This window comes from Salvelinus fontinalis, chromosome 10 (assembly GCF_029448725.1).
Source record: "Salvelinus fontinalis isolate EN_2023a chromosome 10, ASM2944872v1, whole genome shotgun sequence".
NCBI lineage: Eukaryota > Metazoa > Chordata > Actinopteri > Salmoniformes > Salmonidae > Salvelinus > Salvelinus fontinalis.
In genome coordinates this window covers 24,633,023-24,655,624 of record NC_074674.1, presented here as the reverse complement: position 1 = coordinate 24,655,624, position 22,602 = coordinate 24,633,023, and the positions used below count along the sequence as shown (strand labels likewise).

The window sequence follows — 22,602 nt, the reverse complement described above, 5'->3', positions numbered from 1 at the left end:
TCCTGATGTTGTAAGTGCCGTGCATGCTCTACCAACTGAGTCACGCAGAACCACCACTCACACTCACATCAACCTCTCCCTGTTTCAGCCTGCCCAGACCCACTTTTCAACGAGGTAGTGAAGAGCCGTGCCTCCAAATCCATCAAGACCCTGACCGAGATCAACATCGCCTTCCTGCCCTACGAATCGCAGGTACCAAACGGAGGGAGAGAAACAGAAGGAGAGAGGCAGGGAGATATAGAGATGGAGGGAGATTGAGCGATACATGAAAAGCCAGAGGGAGAGATCCAGAGATAGAGGGATCCTAGAATAGCCAGAGAGTTATGTACATATCAGTTTACTGCCACTATGCATATTGCCTTCTTCTAATGACCTGTTCTTTTATGCTGCTTATTATTATTGATATTGATTATTGTACTACAATGTTGAGGGAGCTAGCACGTAAATATTTCACTGCACCTTTTATAGCTTTTGTAAACTGAGTATGTAACAAATACAATTTTGTTTGGTTTGATTTGAGATCGATTGAGATGGAGAACGGTAGGATGGAGAGAGAAATGTTCAAGTCCGGTTTCAGGTCCGGGCTCTGGCTGGGCCACTCAAGGACATTCAGAGACTTGTCCCGAAGCCACTCCTGCGTTGTCTTGGCTATGTGCTTATGGTCGTTGTGCTGTTGGAAGGTGAACCGTCGCCCCAGTCTGAGGTCCTGAGCGCTCTGGAGCAGGTTTTTATCAAGGATCTCTCTGTACTTTGCTCCATTCATCTTTCCCTCAAACCTGACTAGTCTCCCAGTCCCTGCCACTGAAAAACATCCCCATTGTATGATGCTACCAACACCATGCTTCACCGTAGGGATGGTGCCAGATGTGACGCTTCGCATTAAGGCCAAAAAGTTCAACCTTGGTTTCATCAGACCGGAGAATCTTGTTTCTCACGGTCTGAGAGTCCTTTAGGTGCCTTTTGGCAAACTCCAAGCGGGCTGTCGTGTGCCTTTTTTTGCTGATGAGTGGCTTCCGTCTAGCCACTCTACCATAAAGGCCTAATTAGTGGAGTGCTGCAGAGATGGTTGTCCTTCTGGAAGGTTCTCCCATCTCCACAGAGGAACTCTGGAGCTCTGTCAGAGTGACCATCAGGTTCTTGGTCATCTCCCTGACCAAGGCCCTTCTCCCCTGATTGCTCAGTTTGTCCGGGCAGCCAGCTCTAGGAAGAGTCTTTGTGGTTCTAAACTTCTTCCATTTAAGAATGATGAAGGCCACTATGTTCTTGGAGATCTTCAATGCTGCAGAAATGTTTTGATACCCTTCCCCAGATCTGTGCCTCGACACAATCCCGTCTCGGAGCTCTACGGACAATTCCTTCGACCTCATTGGTTGGTTTTTGCTCTGACATGCACTGTCAACTGTGGGACCTTATATAGACAGGTGTGTGCCTTTCCAAATCATGTCCAATCAATTGAATTTACCACAGGTGGACTCCAAGTTGTAGAAACATCTCAAGGATCATCAGAAACAGGATGCACATTAGCTCAATTTCGAGTCTCAGCAAAGAATATTTATGCAAATATTTTATTTTATTTTATATATATATATATATTGTATATATATATATACTGTATATATACATTTGCAAAAAAATATTTTTAAATTTCTTTGTCATTATGGGGTATTGTGTGTAGATTGATGAGAATTTTTATTTATTTCATCAATTTTAGAATAAGGGTGTAACATTACAAAATATGGGAAAAGTCAAGGGGTCTGCATACTTTCCGAATGCCCTGTACATTACCAATAAATACGCCATAAAAACACAACAAGGACACACAGACACTAAAAGCAGTAGACGAGAGAGGAATGGCAGAGGAGATGGACTGAGAGCGAGAGTGAATGTGAAAAAGGCTGTGTGGAGCAGAGCACTACAGCAAAGACAAAGGCAGGAAGGAAAGGCCACAGTCACGTCACTGTCCCATCATACACACATACAGGAAGGAAAGGCCACGGTCACGTCACTGTCCCATCATACACACATACAGGAAGGAAAGGCCACGGTCACGTCACTGTCCCATCCTACACACATACAGGAAGGAAAGGCCACGGTCACGTCACTGTCCCATCATACACACATACAGGAAGGAAAGGCCACGGTCACGTCACTGTCCCATCATACACACATACAGGAAGGAAAGGCCACGGTCACGTCACTGTCCCATCATACACACATACAGGAAGGAAAGGCCACGGTCACGTCACTGTCCCATCCTACACACATACAGGAAGGAAAGGCCACGGTCACGTCACTGTCCCATCATACACACATACAGGAAGGAAAGGCCACGGTCACGTCACTGTCCCATCATACACACATACAGGAAGGAAAGGCCACGGTCACGTCACTGTCCCATCATACACACATACAGGAAGGAAAGGCCACGGTCACGTCACTGTCCCATCCTACACACATACAGGAAGGAAAGGCCACGGTCACGTCACTGTCCCATCATACACACATACAGGAAGGAAAGGCCACGGTCACGTCACTGTCCCATCATACACACATACAGGAAGGAAAGGCCACAGTCACGTCACTGTCACGCTGCATATCATACACACATACAATAGCCAGGAGGCCTGAGTTTTCCCTCAGAAACAACCAACCAGTGCATAACAGGAAACCTAGATAGAACATACTATGCTACTGTGCCCAGCGCTATGCTCTGATACTATTGAATGATAATTTCTAGAATATAGGGTGCAAACTGCCGTGTGTCCTTCAGTTCACTATCACCATCCGGAGTGGTATGCCTTACCACAAAATAATGAACCAAATATAATGCTAACATATTTGTTATGTATGCTGTACGATTACAGTTTAACATTTTAGTAGACACTCTTATATAGAGCAACTTACAGTACATTTTCATACTGGTCCCCTGTGGGAATCGAACCCACAACCCTGTCGATGCAAACGCCATGCACAACCAACTGAGCCACACGGGTATGACGTACAGTTAAAGTATTACTGAACATATATACTGTGGGATCTCTCTCATAAAACTGGGTCCTTTCAAGGTTTCTTCCTTCTGTGTAGGGGGCGATTTGATTTGCCGCTGTTAGCTCTGCTTACAATTAACATTTGATTGATGAAATGTGTGTGTGTGTGTGTGTGTGTGTGTGTGTGTGTGTGTGTGTGTGTGTGTGTGTGTGTGTGTGTGTGTGTGTGTGTGTGTGTGTGTGTGTGTGTGTGTGTGTGTGTGTGTGTGTGTGTGCAGGTGTACTCTCTGGACAACCCGGATGCCTTCCAAAGTTTCTACAGTCCCCATAAGACCCAGCTTAAGAACCCAGTGATGGAGAGGCTGGCAGACCAGCTTGCCACCCTGTGTGCCACCCTGAAGGAGTACCCTGCTGTCAGATACCGAGGGTGAGCCACAGGGGCCTCATCTCAGATAATGGGGACATTAGAAACAGCAATATTACTGTGTCCCAAATGGCAGTCTATTCCCTATGTAAGAACTACTGGGAACGGGTCAGAAGTAATAAAGGTACTATGTTACCATTTGGGAGGCAACCTCTCATTGACAGGGGGTCAGGGCTAATATGTTCAGTAAATGGGATAGAAACATATTGTTAAATCCCATCCTCTCTCTCGCTCCCTGACACTCTCTCTCTCTCTCTCTCTCTCTCTTTCTCTTTCTCTCAGGGAGTACAAAGACAATGCCACCCTGGCCCAGCTGTTGCAGGACAAACTGGATGCCTACAAGGCAGATGACCCCACCATGGGAGAGGTGAGGGAGGGATGGAACAAGGGAAGGATGAGGGAGCGAGTGTTTATTAGATTAGAGGTAGAAGGAAATATTTTAGCATTGAACATATGAGAACATAGAAGATATTACCGTGTGCTACTTTAACAAACAACCAGCAAGCTACAAAAGATCACACCTCACTGTAGCACTTTGCAATTGTCTTTCAATCAATCAATCAATCAATTTTATTTTATATAGCCCTTCGTACATCAGATAATATCTCGAAGTGCTGTACAGAAACCCAGCCTAAAACCCCAAACAGCTAGAATGCAGGTGTAGAAGCACGGTGGCTAGGAAAAACTCCCTAGAAAGGCCAAAACCTAGGAAGAAACCTAGAGAGGAACCAGGCTATGAGGGGTGGCCAGTCCTCTTCTGGCTGTGCCGGGTGGAGATTATAACAGAACTATGCCAAGATGTTCAAAAATGTTCATAAGTGACAAGCATGGTCAAATAATAATCATGAATAATTTTCAGTTGGCTTTTCATAGCTGATCATTAAGAGTTGAAAAACAACAGGTCTGGGACAGGTGGCGGTTCCATAACCGCAGGCAGAACAGCTGAAACTGGAATAGCAGCAAGGCCAGGCGGACTGGGGACAGCAAGGAGTCACCACGGGCGGCAGTCCCGACGCATGGTCCTAGGGCCCAGGTCCTCCGAGAGAAAGAAAGAGAGAAGGAGAAAATTAGAGAGAGCCAAGATTTTCAAAATGTTCATAAATGACAAGCATGGTCAAATAATAATCAGGAATAAATCTCAGTTGGCTTTTCATAGCCGATCATTAAGAGTTGAAAACAGCAGGTCTGGGACAGGTAGGGGTTTCGTAACCGCAGGCAGAAACAGTTGAAACTGGAATAGCAGCAAGGCCGGGCGGACTGGGGACAGCAAGGTGTCAGCATGCCCGGTAGTCCTGACGTATGGTCCTAGGGCTCAGGTTCTCAGAGAGAAAGAGAGAACGAGAGAATTAGAGAGAGCATACTTAAATTCACACAGGACACTGGATAAGACAGGAGAAGTACTCCAGGTATAACCAACTGACCCTAGCCCCCCGACACATAAACTACTGCAGCATAAATACTGGAGGCTGAGACAGGAGCGGTCAGGAGACACTGTGGCCCCATCCGAAGAAACCCCCGGACAGGGCCAAACAGGAAGGATATAACCCCACCCACTCTGCCAAAGCACAGCCCCCACACCACTAGAGGGATATCCTCAACCACCAACTTACAATCCTGAGACAAGGCCGAGTATAGCCCACAAAGATCTCCACCACAGCACAACCAAGGGGGGGCGCCAACCCAGACAGGAAGTTCACGTCAGTAACTCAACCCACTCAAGTGACGCACCCCTCCTAGGGACGGCATGAAAGAGCACCAGCAAGCCAGTGACTCAGCCCCAGTAACAGGGTTAGAGGCAGAGAATCCCAGTGGAGAGAGGGGAACCGGCCCTGGAGAGACAGCAAGGGCGGTTCGTTGCTCCAGAGCCTTTCCGTTCACCTTCACACTCCTGGAAGGTGGAATGGAAGGGTGTTATATCAATGGAAGGGTGTTATAAATTAAATGTATTACTATCATTTATATTTCTGTATACATATTTTATGTAGGAGCTATCAGGACACAGAGTAAATCTGCACCTCTCTCCTCTACCCCTCTATCTCTCCATCCTTCTATCTCTGCAGGGTCCCGATAAGGCTCGTTCTCAGCTGATCATCCTGGACAGGGCTTTTGACCCCGTCTCCCCCGTCCTGCATGAGCTCACCTTCCAGGCCATGGGCTACGACCTGCTGCCCATCGAAAACGACGTCTACAGGTACTTCTGGGTGCATTTGTGTGTGTGTGCGTGCGTGCGTGTGTGTATGTGCGTGTTCCCCTATGTGTGTGTGTGTCTCGGCATTCACATCCCTCCCTTCAGCAGTCTCCAAGGAAAGAGACAGGCTGAGGCCTAGCTAGCTGGTAAGGTTTAGATGTAACTACTGTAAATAGAAGAAAATAATCCGGTCAGGGAGGGCAGCTGTTGCGCCCACAGAATCATTCACTGCAAGGTAATCATCTGTGGTGTTTTAGATCGCTAGAGACTTCGATCAGAGTACCTTTCCTCAACACACTTACATTCAGGGCTGTGCATCTGTGCCAGGTTCGTAGAATGGCTTTGCAGTTTAGCCTGTATTCCGTTTGGTCTTGTGTTTAAATACTTGGCTGTGAATTCTATGTGCTGGAGTTTCTATATAGTGTAGTGTAGAAAGTAACACAATGTTGTTGCTGGCTGCTGATGTTGATTACAGTAAATATATGAGTGCTTTTGCATGTTTGGACCCAATTTATCTTTGCCTCTCCCCCTGTCTCCGTCTAGCTTCCTGTCTCCGTCTAGCTTCCTGTCTCCGTCTATCTACCTGTCTAATTATTTCCCCCTGTCTATCTGTCTGACTGTCCATTCACGTGTCTGTCTGTATCAGATATGATTCCCCTGGGATGGGAGACACTTCTCAGAAGGAGGTCCTGCTGCACGAGGACGATGACCTGTGGGTGGGGCTCAGACACAAACATATCGCTGAGGTGTCCACGTAAGTCACACATCCGTTTCTCTCTCTCTCTCGTCCATATCACTGCCACTGTTTGAAAAAATAAAGCCATAACAAAGTCAAGCTCTCCTACTTACTAGTTCTCTTCTGCTAACTCTATCTATCTTCTCTAACTGCCATCAGGGAGGTGACACGCCAACTGAAGGACTTCTCTGCTAGCAAGAGGATGAACACTGCTGGAGAGAAGGTACGGAGGGATGGATGCTTTCAGAAAGCCTCCCTGTCTGGTAATACTCTTTGTCAGTACGTTCCTACGGCTGAGTGGAGAGAGAACGTGACCATGTTGTGTGTTCCAACAGACCACCATGAGGGACCTCTCTCAGATGCTGAAGAAGATGCCCCAGTACCAGAAGGAGCTGAGCAAGGTTAGTGTCTGTGTTAGTGTGTGTGTGTTAGTGTGTGTCTGTGTGTGCACATGACGTGTGTGTACTGACCCTGTCTCACTGTGTGTCTCAGTACTCCACTCACCTGCAGCTGGCTGAGGACTGCATGAAGCACTACCAGGGCACAGTGGACAAGTTGTGTCGTGTGGAGCAGGTAACAGGAAGGGGGAGGAAGGGATGGAGGGGAGATGAGGGATGGAAGTGATGGCAGGGAAGAGGTGGGAGGGGATGGAGAGAGGAGGCATAGCAAGGAACAGAGAGGATGAGAGAAGAGGCTCATTCTAGGGCACTATAGCCCAATGGATCACTGTTTGGCTCAGCATTAAGGAGATAGATTGGGGGTACGACCCTGCGATAGACTAGCGTCCTGTCCAAGGGATGTACTTGTACATCAAGCTGCCTCACGCTACAGAAACACGCTATTGGGAACGGGAAAGGGGATATCTAGTCAGTCGCACAACTGAATGCATTCAACCGAAATTTGCCTTCCGCGTTTCACCCAACACAATCTACCATTCCGACTCGCAAGCTTACTTACTTACTTGTACAGTATAGTGCACTACACTGCATTCTGGAAGTATTCAGACCCCTTTACTTTAAAAAAAAATTTGTAACATTACAGCCTTATTCTAAAATGTGTTATCGTTTTTTCCCTCATAAATCTACACACAACACCCTATAATGACGAAGCAAAAACAGGTTTATAGACATTTTTGCTAATGCATTAAAAATAAGAAACTGAAATATCACATTTACATAAGTATTCAGACCCTTTACTCAGTACTTTCTTGAAGCACCTTTGGCAGTGATTACAGCCTCGAGTCTTCTTGGGTATGACACAACAAGCTTGGCACAGCTGTATTTGGGGAGTTTCTCCTATTCTTCTCTGCAGATCCTCTCAAGCTCTGTCAGGTTGGATGGGGAGCGTCGCTGCACAGCTATTTTCAGGTCTCTCCAGAGATGTTTGATCGGGTTCAAGTCCGGGCTCTGGCTGGGCCACTCAAGGATATTCAGAGATTTGTCCCAAAGCCACTACTGCGTTGTCTTGGCTGTGTGCTTAGGGTTGTTGTCCTTTTGGAAGTTCGCCTTCGCCCCAGTTTGAGGTCCTGAGCACTCTGGAGCAGGTTTTCATCAAGGATATATCTGTACTTTGCTTCATTCAGGAGCCAGGTTTCCTCCAGACATGATGCTTGGCATTCAGGCCAAAGAGTTCAATCTTGGTTTCATCAGACCAGAGAATCTTGTTTCTAATGGTCGGAGAGTCTTTAGGTGCCTCTTGGCAAACTCCAAGTGGGCTGTCTTGTGCCTTTTACTGAGTGGCTTCCGTCTGGCCACTCTACCATAAAGGCCTGATTGGTGGAGTGCTGCAGAGATGGTTTTCCTTCTGGAAGGTTCTCCCATCTCCACAGAGGAACTCTGGAGCTTTCTCAGAGTGACCATCAGGTTCTTGGTCATCTCCCTGACCAAGGCCCTTCTCCCCTAATTGCTCAGTTTGGCCAGGCATCCAGCTCTAGGAAGAGTCTTGGTGGCTCCAATCTTCTTCCATTTAAGAATGATGGAGGAGACTGTTCTTGGGGACCTTCAATGCTGCAGAAATGTTTTGTACCCTTCCCCAGATCTGTGCATCGACACAATCCTGTCTCGGAGCTCTACGGACAATTCTTTCGACCTCATGGCTTGGTTTTTGCTCTGACATGTACTGTCAACTGTGGGACCTTATATAAACAGGTGTGTGCCTTTCCAAATCATGTCCAATCAATCGAATTTACCTTAGGTGGACTCCAATCAAGTTGTAGAAACATCTCAAAGGTGATCAAAGGAAACGGGATGCACCTGAGCTCAATTTTGAGTCTCATAGAAAAAGGTCTGAATACTTATGTAAATAAGGTATTTCAGTTTTTATTTGTAATAAATTTGCTAAAATGTCTAAAAACCTGTTTGCTTTGTCATTATGTTTTTTTTTTGTGTAGATTGATGAGGAAAAAATGTTACATTTTAGAATAAGGCTGTAACGTAACAAAGTGTGGAAAAAGTCAAGGGGTCTGAGTACTTTCCGAATGTATTGTATATAAGGAATAGGTTGCTATTTGGGATGTATCGCTAATCTCCTGTCTGTGTGGTATGTAGGACTTGGCCATGGGTACAGATGCTGAAGGGGAGAAGATCAAGGACCCCATGAGGGCCATCGTGCCCATCCTGCTGGACGCCAACGTCACCACCCACGACAAGATCCGCATCATCCTCCTCTACATCTTCCTCAAGAACGGTGAAACTGAAAGATGCTCGACTTTTAACCCTAACATTTACCCTAACCCAAGCTTCATATCCACATCCCAGTTCAACCCTAACCTAAACCACAACCTTAATCCTAATGCTAGCTTCATATCCACATCTCAGTTCAACCCTAACCTAAACCTAAACCACAACCTTAATCCTAATGCTAGCTTCATGTCCACATCCCAATTCAACCCTAACCTAAACCTAAACCTTAATCCTAATGCTAGCTTCATATCCACATCTCAGTTCAACCCTAACCTAAACCACAACCTTAATCCTAATGCTAGCTTCATATCCACATCCCAGTTCAACCCTAACCTAAACCACAACCTTAATCCTAATGCTAGCTTCATATCCACATCCCAGTTCAACCCTAACCTAAACCACAACCTTAATCCTAATGCTAGCTTCATATCCACATCCCAGTTCAACCCTAACCTAAACCTAAACCACAACCTTAATCCTAATGCTAGCTTCATGTCCACATCCCAGTTCAACCCTAACCTAAACCTAAACCACAACCTTAATCCTAATGCTAGCTTCATGTCCACATCCCAATTCAACCCTAACCTAAACCACAACCTTAATCCTAATGCTAGCTTCATATCCACATCCCAATTCAACCCTAGCCTCAACCATAAACCTAACCCTAACCTTAACGCTAGCTTCATATTCACATCCCAGTTCAACCCTAACCTAAACCACAACCTTAATCCTAATGCTAGCTTCATATCCACATCCCAGTTCAACCCTAACCTAAACCACAACCTTAATCCTGATGCTAGCTTCATGTCCACATCCCAATTCAACCCTAGCCTCAACCATAAACCTAACCCTAACCTTAACGCTAGCTTCATATTCACATCCCAGTTCAACCCTAACCCTAGCCTCAACCACAACCCTAACCCTAGCTTCATGTTCCCGTCCTGCCTCAACCATAGCTAACCCTAGCTTCATAACCACATCTTGGTTCAACCCTAACCCTAGCCTCAAACACAACCCTAACTCGAAGAGCTGATCTAGGATCAGTTTTTCCTGTTTATTCCTAAAGCCTATATTTTTTCTCTATTTACAAGCTGTGCAAAATGGAAGTAGTTGTGTAGCAATATGCAAATGTGTGCAGAGACGCAATTTGTAACTCATCCAACTATGCAGTATCACCATTTTATGTAGCTAATTGCTTTCTTGCATTGTGCACGTACGTAGTGTATAAATTAGGCTTAAAGTTAACCTATAAGAGCTTAACAACCTGTGGGGTTCTGTTGGGTAGGCATCACAGAGGAGAACCTGAACAAGCTCATCCAGCATGCCCAGATCCCTCCCGAGGACAGTGAGATCATCACCAACATGGCCCACCTGGGTGTGCCCATCATCACAGACGTGAGTCAGCACTCCTACTTCCTGTTGTTGGCCACTTTGTGTCTGGCCAGCCTCCTCTTCTGCAGTCAAGGACACAGATGCACCGCCACCTTTTCAACACCTGTTATATTCTCTCTCTCTCTCTCTCTCTCTCTCTCTCTCTCTCTCTCTCTCTCTCGCTCTCTCTCGCTCTCTCTCTCCTACCATATTATTCCTTTCATATGGGTCTCAATTAAACACTTCGATCAGACTGATATTTGCAGTAATTTAACTCTCCCCCTTTGTTATTTTTCACCCCATGTTCCTCCTCCCTCTAGTCCACCCTCCGCAGGGGGAAGAAGCTGGACAGGAAGGAACGTGTGAGTGAGCAGACCTATCAGCTGTCACGCTGGACACCACTGGTCAAGGACATCATGGAGGTCAGTTACTAGACATACACATAGTCTCTGTCTCGCGTGTGTGTGTGTGTGTGTGTGTGTGTGTGTGTGTGTGTGTGTGTGTGTGTGTGTGTGTGTGTGTGTGTGTGTGTGTGTGTGTGTGTGTGTGTTTCAGGCCATCCCAGTTTTCTGTGTTTTTATATTTGCTGACCATGCTCTTGTTCTGCCTTTCTCCTTGTCATCCCTGCAGGATGTGATTGAAGATAAGCTGGACACCAAGCACTACCCTTACATATCTACCCGCTCCTCTGCCTCCTTCAGCAGCACTGCAGTCAGGTACACACACACACACACACACACACACACACACACACACACACACACACACACACACACACACACACACACACACACACACACACACACACACACACACACACACACACACACACACACACACACACACACAGGAATGTATTGCAGTGTAGTAGCGCTACTGAGATGACAAAGCAAGGAGGGTCATAGATCAATAGTTATTTGGGCTCTGAGGGAGAGGGGAGATAAATACTCTGATTGGCTGTAAAAGAGTGAAGGGCGGAACTAAGCAGTGACAAACAGGAGAAAAGACAACCAGAGGGCTGTGTATTCAGTCAAACATACAGTACTGCAACAGAGGGCTTTGGTCAAAAGTATTGGACAATGTAGGGAATAGGGTGCCATTTGGGACAAAGCCAAGGCATCTAACCCTCATACTACTACCACAGTGGTTGGTGTGCGTGCACTGGGGAATGATGAGAGAGTGCTGACACATTGACCCCTGCATATCCCTCCCCCCACTAGACCTTCATTGTGTGTGTATTGATTTGACATGGGATATGTGCTGCTGAGAATGGGAGCCACTTCAACCACCATTCATTCCCCAGCCCCAATGTTATTGACTCATTGGGAAATAAGCACATTTCACTAGACGCCTTGCACAGCCATGACGCAGCCAAACACACATTCACACACACTGGTCGCATTCCAGACCGACTACATTGGAGACATTACATTGGTCAGCCCATGATTGCATGCCACATCATTAACTGCGCAGTGGAGCATCAGATTGCTGTATCATATGATGTGGTTTGTTGATATGTTATATAGCTAGTTGTCTCCACATGGAGAAAGATCCTTTCTCTCTGCCCATTACTCTGCCCAGTACAGCAGTGATGAAATAGTGAAGAAGAGTAACACTGTGATATGTCACCCTTTTTGATTGTGCTTCTCCCTCCCTGGCAGTGCCCGGTATGGCCAATGGCACAAGAATAAGACCCCAGGCGAGTACCGCACCGGGCCGCGCGTCATGGTCTTCATCATCGGAGGCGCGTCCTTCAGCGAGATGCGCTCTGCCTACGAGGTCACGCAGGCCAACGGGAAGTGGGAGGCCATCATTGGTGAGTCTGACACCGGGGGGCGCCACTGAGCGCAGGCCGAGGTGGTAGGGAGGCACTCCCCCATAGGGAGTGTGACAGAACAGTCCTAAGAGAAAATACACTTACATAGACTGATCTTACTGGTACATTAACACACAGTTGCCTTTCATTTATGCAAGAATGCAGACTCATTTCGAATGGACATATAACCCCTCCCCCTGGGCACTTGTTGTAGGTCTGAACAGTCTGAATAGGTAATATGTCCACCATGCCCTCTGATAGGCTAGGTGGAATGGCTTATACCTACCCAATTCTTTTCAGGGTCTACACAAAGTGCCTAGGGATGGGGGACTAAGACGTAGATTGGGAAATGGGTGTACTTCTCTAACTGACTGACTCTCGTACACTGGCTAATTCTGTTATTGGTCTCCATTAGGGCTGTTGTGGTGACCATATTACCGCCACACCGGTCACAAGTCATGAAGGCAGTCAAATTCCACGTGATCGTTTAGTCACGGTAATTAGGCTTCTCCATGCTCTGATGCTGATGCTGGTCATTAGTAGCCTACCAAACGTACTAACTACCTGGTACTCAGCACTCTATTGTCCCTCTAATCACTCTGGTATCAATGCAAATCTAATCGAAAATCTAATCAAACACTTCATGAGAGCCCATGAGCTCATGTTGCGCAACATTTCTATAGGCTATGCAGTTGCATGAGAAAACAGAGCGATGGCCTCTACTAAAAAGAGGAGGATCTCATCAGCTTTCTATAGGTTAGGCCTACTATATTTATTTCTCAACTTTCCTAATGTTAAGCACATTGCTTATATTTACAACAGGAGTATAGCCTGCCTAGCTGGCATGAAAATGAACCACGGGAAAAGTGTCCTCCATTTGCTATTTATGTATTTTTCCCCGCTGCCCCTGTTTCGATACATATTTCACACATATACAAAATAATAAATACAAGATTAAATCAAGAATAGTCTGATGGGTGACAATATTACCCTATCACTTGTGAATGATATATTATCACTTGTGAATGATGCCCAGCACTTTTTCAAATCATAGTCAAATCAAATCAAATCACATTTCATGTAGCCTAGCCCATAGGCCTATATGTTTTGATAAGGTTTGTATCACAAATAAAGTGGCCAAATAACTTCTTAAAATTAAGCACATTAATCCTCTTTACAAGGGGAGTAGAACCTAACTGGCATACATAAGCAGCATGTGAGTTTCAAGTTTGGGGAAGATAATTTTCACCATTAAACTGCACCTTTATAATAAAAGCATTACATGCATAATCGCATTTACGGTCATTTTTGATAATGGTGTTTTCCGTTAATGGAACATTTGCACTTTTAGCCTACTAATGTGCGCATTGCTGCACTTATAATGTGAAGAAATAGACTAATAGTAAAAAATACAAAACATTTATGCTAGTGGTTGTATTAATTTGGGATCTATTGCATCCCACAACTGTCCCAGACTGTTTGGAATATGTATTTCTCGCACAGAATACAATAGGTCAACTTTTGTACTATGGGGGATAGTAGATTGACATAGGCTAGTGTTTTTGCTGTTCGTTAGGCCTATTCATCTTGTTGGCTGACAAAGTAAATGTGGACAGTTCTTCCAATATCTTCAATATGCACCTCAGAATTGGATAAGGACGCACACAGTTGCGTCCCCGATGTGTCTGTCTTCACTTGTAGCCTGTGAGAAAGACCCGATCACGTGATGGAGAGCCATGTGAGTGAGAGGTGATTCGGAGCGCGCAGCACTCAGGGAGAAAGGCATAACGGCCACTGGCCGCAAAAGGCATGTATTTTTTTAGGGTGCATTACGGCCACACAAAGGGGATGCCACTGTAAAATTCTAGGCATTATCAAGTGCTTGTCAAATTGTGAATGAGAGACTGATGCAGTGTGTACAGCCTGCTCAAAAAATAAAGCAGAGCTCATGCGTTTCAAGTGACTTTTTTCAAATCCTCATTAGAGTCACATCATGCATCCTTACAATGTATTACAAATGTAAACATATAGCCCAATGTTTGTAGAACAACTACAAAGTTACATTAATAACTGTAAATTAAGCATATAGAATACCTATTTCTTTGTTAACCACTCCACACAGAATAGCTGCATATATGCGCACTCCCTCAAATCGTTTGGAGAAAAGATCCTTTCTATTTTATTCAGCTTTGTTCAATTGTATTCTTCATATTATAAAATAATGGCACGGAATTCTAAGCAAATCTTGTCTGCTAAATGAACTAGTGTAGCCCGCAGCCAATTGTCATAGCCAGATCAGGACCTAACATAAGGACAACTCGAGTATGATATTCTGTTCTTCTGAAATAAACTACATTTTCTTCATATCATTCTTCTTTAGACCTGTCTATAATAAATAATGGATTTATTGTGAAGGTTTAGGCTATATTACATGGATTTATTAGACTTTTTAAAACGCAGATGTTCCAAAGGTCTGCATCAGTGGCTTGTAGGCTAGATGTGGAAGCCAGGAGATGCTAAATGTATTTGTTAATTAACGGTCAATTACCGTGAGACCGACAGTTATTTGCTTGACAATCAACGGCTGACGAAATTTCGGGACCACCACAGCCCTAGTCTCCATTCATTGTGATCAGCAGGACACAAATGCCAACGTGTCTGCCATCATCAGTGCCAATGCAACTGTATTCTATTCCCACTATGTTGACCACAGGTGAATAAAGAAGGACGAAGGAGAGAATTCATCCAGATAATCTTTCTCTCATTTGAGTGCCGACCGCACTCGACCTCATTAAAACTCTGGCTTATCCACACAACAACATATTTGACCTCAATTAGCTTCCTTACTCCCATATACAGTGGCTTGCGAAGGAATTCACCCCTCTTGGCATTTTTCCTATTTTATTAAAATGGATTTTTGGGGGGTTTGTATCATTTGATTTACACAACATGCCTACCACTTTGAAGATGCAGAAAAAGTTGTTGTGAAACAAACAAGAAATAAGCAAGCAATTACAGCTGCAAATCTCTTGGGGTATGTCTCTATAAGCTTGGCACATCTAGCCACTGGGATTTTTGCCCATTCTTCAAGGCAAAACGTCTCCAGCTCCTTCAAGTTGGATGGGTTCCACTGGTGTACAGCAATCTTTAAGTTGTACCACAGATTCTCAATTGGATTGAGGTCTGGGCTTTGACTAGGCCAAACCAAGACATTTAAATGTTTCCCCTTAAACCACTCAAGTGTTGCTTTAGCAGTATGCTTAGAGTCATTGTCTTGTTGAAAGGTGAACCTCCGTACCAGTCTCAAATCTCTGGAAGTCTGAAACAGGTTTCCCTCAAGATTTTCCCTGTATTTAGCACCATCCATCATTCCTTCAATTCCGACCAGTTTCCCCGTCCCTGCCGATGAAAAACATCCCCACAGCATGATGCTGCCACCACCATGCTTCACTGTGGGGATGGTGTTCTCGGGGTGATGAGAGGTATTGGGTTTGCGCCAGACATAGCGTTTTCCTTGATGGCCAAAAAGCTCAATTTTAGTCTCATCTGACCAGAGTACTTTCTTCTATATGTTTGGGGAGTCTCCCACATGCCTTTCGGCGAACACCAAATGTGTTTTCTTATTTTTTTTTCTTTAAGCAATGGCTCTTTCTGGCCACTCTTCCGTAAAGCCCAGCTCTGTGTAGTGTACGGCTTAAAGTGGTCCTATGGACAGATACTCCAATCTCCGCTGTGGAGCTCTGCAGCTCCTTCACTGTTATCTTTGGTCTCTTTGTTGCCTCTCTGATTAATGCCCTCCTTGCCTGTTCCGTGAGTTTTGGTGAGCGGCCCTCTCTTTGCAGGTTTGTTGTGGTGCCATATTCTTTCAATGTTTTAATAATGGATTTAATGGTGCTCCGTGGGATGTTCCGATATTTTTTTATAACCCAACCCTGATCTGTACTTCTGCACAACTTTGTCCCTGACCTGTTTGGAGAGCTCCTTGGTCTTCATGGTGCCACTTGCTTGGTGGTGCCCCTTGCTTAGTGATGTTGCAGACCCTGGGGCCTTTCAGAACAGGTGTATATATACTGAGATTATGTGACAGATCATGTGACACTTAGATTGCACACAGGTGGACTTTATTTAACTAATTATGTGACTTCTGAAGGTAATTGGTTGCACCAGATCTTATTTAGGGCCTTCATAGCAAAGAGGGTGAATACATATGCACGCACCACTTAACCACTTTTCAGATTTTTTTCATTTCACTTCACCAATTTTGACTATTTTGTGTATACCCGTTACATGAAATCCAAATAAAAACACATTTAAATTATAGGTTGTAATGCAACAAAATAGGAAAAATGCCAAGGGGGATGAATACTTTTGCAAGGCACTGTACAAACGCCACGAATCCCAGTCAGTAAAGATTCTTGAAGAGTAAGCTTATGTCATGACCTTAGTTTGCCTGTTGAGGCAATCAACACTCCTTCTGTTAGTGCTAGACTTACTTAAGAATCTAGCTACTTCGCTGGCGGAAAACGCTATGTTTCTGATGAACACTTCTCTAAGATACCCCTTGTGATATGTGTAAACCCCTTTTGGGTGACGTGTGTTCCCTGTTTATTGAATGTTGTCTCTGGTCAGCCAGTTCTTGTCATAAGGGAGTGTGTCTTCTCTGTTATTTTGTTGCTGTGCTATGCTTTTGGATTCAGTCCTGTTCTGTCTAAAACACTGTTGTCTTTGAATTGCAGCTACGCCCTGTCTTTTTCTGTGCGTCTGGGTTTCGTGTCCGTGTGTTTGCGTGTGGGCGCGTGTATGACTATTCACAGTATGTGGGTAGTGCTGTGCAGTGGTGTGTTTAACCCCTTTTTGTCGAGATGGCAGAGAAAGTGGCAGAAAAGAGAACGTGGCATGGGGGGCGTGGCATGGCATGTGATGAGAAATGAGCGTGAAGCGCCCTCTGTTCCTCCACAGGTTCCACCCACACCATCACCCCCATCAAATTCTTAACGGACCTGCAGCACCCTGACTTCCGAGAGTCCACTAGGGTGTCCTTTGAGGAGCCAGACGCAGGCTCAGACGAGTGAGACAGAAAGAGAGAGGGAGGGAGGGAGAAATCACACTCTGACAAAGTAAAGGCAGCCGCGCAAAGAAGCCCTTTCTGAACGTCCACAGCACAAGGGCTTTCTTTCCCTCCGTACTCCTCTTACTACATTCACTACTGCTTGAACTCCGCCCCACCCTCAGGGATGGCCGTCTGGCCCCTGGCTCACTGCATGGCCCAGTCACCTCAGGCTCCACCTCTTGCAGGCCAACACCCAATCACAGCGTAAGACAGTGTGATTGGTGACCCCCACAGCCAATAGTGATTGGCCTTGTCATGCTGACAGATAGAATGGGCATGTGTTGCAGTATCTATCTGTTGGGCCTTCAGGATGTGCAGCCTATGTGGGCTGGCCATGCTACAGGCGTCCTGACCCCATCCCTGCTGCCCTCCTCCACCCCCACCTCATCTCAACTGGGTGGATTAAATCGTCCCTCTCAGACTGTTTCGTAACCTGTTTCCCAGAATTTATCATTTTTTGGCGCAGATTTAATCTACCCCCGAGAATCATCTTTATTCCTTTATTATTACTATTATTACTAATTATTTTTGTAAATAACACCTCCAAGACAATCACCTTGATTTAATGTTTTTTTTCAGGATAGGTCCTTGAGTTGATGTTGGCTTTCAAGGAAGGATTGTCATTTTTTTCCGTAGATGTATTTTTTGCTCCCAATCTTTCAACTTCCTCCACCTCTCCTCCAACTCACGTTCTCTCGGTCCACCAGACATCACATGCATGCTTACATGGCCCAGGAGTCATCTGCAGAGAACACTAATGTTGGTCTCCACACCATTCGGTCAAAGAATAAACTTCAGCTCCCTACTGCTATTTCTGCTCGCTCGGACACAGTGCTTCTCTGCAGACACTGACACTGGGAATGTAGCGATGTTCACTCGATATGCTTTAGCGCCTAGAAAAGATGCTACACATCATAAAAAGCCTTCACGATTTTCCCCTCACTTTGTTCGCCATATAGCTCCATATTTTCCCTTTTGCGACACCATATGTGGCCCATACAGCATGGTTAACCAATAGTAGACCAATATGGGTTTTGGTACACAGAGACAGGATTCTAAAAGCACATAGTCTAGGAAAGGTATATTTTTCAAACACCAATATTAGCAATTACCGCATCACTGCCTATTTTGGGGATTTTGCAAGTAAGGTGGCGATATTCTGCACAATTTGTTAAATTGCCACCTGAGTGAGTTTCCCTGAACACAGCATTAAAGGGCATCCATCTCATTCTTGCTTATCTGCTAAAGCCATATTTTTTTCAAACAACTTTTGGTTTTATGGTTTTGGTATTTTTTTTGTAAGTATCAATCACCACGTGCAGTATGGAGGCTTTACCATATACTGCCGTATTCAACCCGTCCTGAACGAAATGTCCATTGTTAATTTACTCAGACTGTTTGTTTCTGTTATTTGGTGTTTGGATATAATCCTACCCATGTAGTGGGTGTTGGGGAGCAACGTGGCTCACTGTGTTTCTGGCCAGAGCCCTGCAAAGCTGTGTGTTTCAGACGCTGAGAGACAGGAGAGAACCAGGCGCCAGTCCAAAGTTGGTCTGTGACTAGTGCTCACCTACACCCCACTCCACCCTCCCTTACACACAAGATGCCTGCATCACTATGGTGACCCAACTTAAGATGGACTCGCCTCTTCCTCTCCTGTCTCTGCCTGTACCTATTGATGGGATAAACCAGCCCTCCTGATTGGCTGTCAATATCACATCTAGAAAGGCCTGGAACTGGCATGAGCAATCAGATTTACTGAGCTTTAAATGAATTGTACCTAGCACAGATAAACCTCAGCGTCTTCCTTGGTGAGCCAAAATGGCAGAAACATGCAGCTTTGCTTCAGAAACAAACAGATGAAGAATAACAACAATACTAAACCAACTGCTTAGTAGGTGTGGGGAGTAAATCAAAACTTTGGTCCAGCGGTTCGCTTTATGAATGAAAGCCTTGGTTTGTCCAAGATGGCGGGTAAGCCATCAACACATTCAACGACTTGGTGACAAACTATACGGAGAAAGGTTTGGTTTACTCCAATCGAATACCTCCTGAGTTATACTGTGTCCAAAATGTGTCTTCAGCTATGAAAAAGTCAGCTCATTCATATTTTGGTGGTGCTGTTGTGTTTAGCTTTTAACTTCACGTTTTATTTACAAGCATAGGCACAATAACTTCCCTGATGTCATCCAATCAGAGAATGGCTGGACAGAAATCTGCTTTTGTCTTTACCTGATTTTACATATTGCTATTAGACTGTTTGCATGCACTGCGATAAAAGCTTCTTAGATCACATGCACACGCTTACATCTGATTTGCTGCTCCCTCCTATAGCTGTGGTCACAGGGTTCCTACCACCAGTGCTTTGCAGCTGGCTCAAAAGCCAGCTCTGTGATGTCAGTACATCACTGTCCAATCACAAGCGATCCAATTGCATGTGACATACAATTTTGTGAATTGTTGGCAGGCACTAGATCACAAGTCACCAATCTTCCTTGATTTTAAAAACGCGTGAATAGCCCACACATCGTATTATAACCAATACATTCTTTAAATGCTGGCTATTGACTATGAATTCAAGTTTTTTGGTTGTACTTATGTTTATCTTATTTCCCCCCAAAAAAATCTCAAGAATAGTGCTTCCATCAAAGCATTCATAGCCAAGAGCTGAAAACACATTTTCCTAGCGAGCTAATGTTTAGGCAACTCTAATACCATGCTCTGTCTGTGTGTGTCCTCTGCTGCGTATCTGTCCACCTCTCTAGGATCGACCCACGTCTTCACCCCCACCGCCCTCCTGGAACAGCTCAAGACCATGAACAAACCAGACGAGGAACCGGCGAGCTAAAATCGCCCAGCCCCATCCATCTCCTTCCAGTCTTCTCACCTTAACCTCCCCCCAGTCACCTTCCCCAGATCCTACCTTCATTCTGTATGTATCTTGCTTGAGCAAAAAAAATTACTACAAACAAAAACAATGACAGCATTAATGAACAAAATAAATGTTTAAACAGATCTAAATCATGTTACAAGTATTCTCATATTTTACAATGGATGCAAATAACGGAAAGTATTTAAAATTAAAAAAAGTTTAAATATCAACTAAGGCCATTTGAAACTGAAAGTACCAAATGTAATATCGTATGCTATGAAACCTGCTAGAAAGTGTAACAGGTAGAGGTTTTCTCTGTTTGTTCCCCTCAGTTTATCTTCTTGGTGTGATTTTTATTGATAGTGGGTGGAGGAGGGATGCCTTGGTTGGCACTAGGTTAAGTTAATGCAGTAAAATCATATCACTCAACATGCAACATAACTCATCCCTGTCCTATCAGGGGGTAGAATCCTAGCTGGTCAAGATGTTTGTGTCAGTAGCATGCCTGAACATTGTCCGTACTGTTACTGTATATCCTTTAGTGTGGCAATACCGTAACCAAGCAACTCGAGAAATCATTCAATCACAGTTCTGTCTTGTGAGTAAGACAGTGACAAAACAGCTAGACTGACCCAAGGTCTGAGGATAGAGAGAAACGGGGCTGTGTAAATAGCTACAGAATGCTAGAAGCATCCCTCCTCCAGCCATAAGACTGTATTTACTCGCCACATCCTTTTCCTTTTTCTCTGGAGAGATTTTACGTTTTAGTGTCAAAAAGGCCATTGCTTGCAGATGTTTACAGAATAATCATGAAGGGCCGCTTGTATTTCAGTATTGTATCCTGTCACATTATACACGGAGTGCACAAAACATTAGGAACACCTTCCTAATTTTGAGTTGCACCCCTTTTGCCCTCAGAACCGATTCAATTTGTCAGGGCATGGACTCTACAAGGTATTTGAAAGCGTTCCACAGGGATGCTGGTCCATGTTGACTCCAATGCTTCCCACAGTTGTGTCAAGTTGGCTGGATGCTCTTGGACCATTCTTGATACACACAGGAAACAGTTGAGCTGAAAAAATACCTGCAGCGTTGCAGTTCTTGACACTCAAACCGGTGTACCTGGCACCTATTACCATACCCGGTTCAAAAGCACTTAAATCTTCTGTCTTGCCCATTCACCCTCTGAATGGCACACATACACAATCCATGTCTCAAGCATTAAACATCCTTCTTTAACCTGTCTCCTCCCCTTCATCTACACTGATCTGAAGTGGAAATAACAGGTGACATCAATAAGGGATCATAGCTTTCACCTGGATTCACCGGTCATGGAAAAGTGCAGGTGTTCCTAATGTTTTGAACACTCAGTGTAAGTCATCATTGGTTAGTATCAAAATGTTTAACCGGGTCATGCACTGAGTAGTGTGTTGTGTATATGGCATACGTTGATGTTTTTAGTGTCTCACTGTTGACTGGTGATGTTTCTGACAGTGAAGTAGTAAAAGATTTCCTTTAAAAAAAATGCAAATGTGAAGCCACGTGTGTCTGTGATGTTTTATCTGTAGCTGTAGTGGTGAACTGGGAAAATAACTAATATCTATATTTTGTTTGTCTGTCCGTTAGTTTTTCTCTGCTGGTGCAATGTTAACTCTTCCAACGGCGAATGGCTTTGCAAAGAAAATGTAACACCAATATTTCAACGTTTTATATCTATTTTTTATTTCTCTTGCCTGGCCAAACAGGTTGTATATTGCACTATGCGTTTTCTGTGATGCAAACGCTTAATTTAATTTGAATTGTTTCCTATTATCAGTTGCTGTTGTATAGGGTCTCTGTCTATTCAATTCATGTATATCAAAGTTATTTATCAGAGAAACAAATCTTTAAAAATGTAAGTCTGTCCTAAACCTGTTTAACTCATTGGGATTCTATGTTTGCGAGTGTTGAAGCACAAACAAAACTATACTTCATGTGTACCAATGTACCAAGGCTGTCTAATAAATTGGCTTACATTACAAGGAGAAAGACTCAGCACGTTCTTACTGTAGCTACATTGTAAGGCACTCTCTTGCAATTCTGCCGTTCTTCACTGTAGTGCATCTGCTGTATCAGTGAGTTAACCCTCTCGTTTTCAGGCTCACAGTTCATTGTGCAGTAAGACCCTGAAGACCTCCTGCCCCATACACACCCAGGTTGTACGACTGATCTACAGCACATTTTACATGATGGCTGTGATACAAATGTATACATCCATTGTGTAGTGTCTCTACAATGCTTGTGTTATTATTTTTGTGCAGAGAAACGCTGCGTTGTATCAAAATGGTTGTACAACTTCAGTGTGTACAGACGGGCCTCTGAAAGTGACCGTCAGGTGACTTATCCATACTGTACCTGCAGTTCATGGCCAAAAGTAA

The 22,602-nt window shown here is 44.5% G+C and overlaps 1 protein-coding gene across 2 annotated transcripts in view; it reads left to right on the top strand.

Moving 5' to 3' along the window:
* LOC129863852 (syntaxin-binding protein 1-like) overlaps nt 1–22,213 on the top strand; it is a 44,072-nt gene extending 21,859 nt beyond the window's left edge. The window contains exons 6-19 of one of the 2 annotated variants that reach the window (XM_055936187.1): nt 89–192; nt 3,266–3,414; nt 3,694–3,778; nt 5,472–5,602; nt 6,246–6,353; nt 6,495–6,558; nt 6,671–6,736; nt 6,828–6,908; nt 8,882–9,020; nt 10,302–10,411; nt 10,708–10,809; nt 11,018–11,103; nt 12,049–12,203; nt 20,079–22,213. In XM_055936187.1, the coding sequence (XP_055792162.1) occupies nt 89–192; nt 3,266–3,414; nt 3,694–3,778; nt 5,472–5,602; nt 6,246–6,353; nt 6,495–6,558; nt 6,671–6,736; nt 6,828–6,908; nt 8,882–9,020; nt 10,302–10,411; nt 10,708–10,809; nt 11,018–11,103; nt 12,049–12,203; nt 20,079–20,161 (1,463 nt within the window). In that variant the 3' untranslated portion in view covers nt 20,162–22,213. Of the gene's footprint in view, nt 1–88; nt 193–3,265; nt 3,415–3,693; nt 3,779–5,471; nt 5,603–6,245; nt 6,354–6,494; nt 6,559–6,670; nt 6,737–6,827; nt 6,909–8,881; nt 9,021–10,301; nt 10,412–10,707; nt 10,810–11,017; nt 11,104–12,048; nt 12,204–17,162; nt 17,278–20,078 lie in introns of those variants that run through there. The other variant, XM_055936186.1, reaches the window with a different exon arrangement.
* Nucleotides 22,214–22,602: the final 389 nt, after the last annotated feature.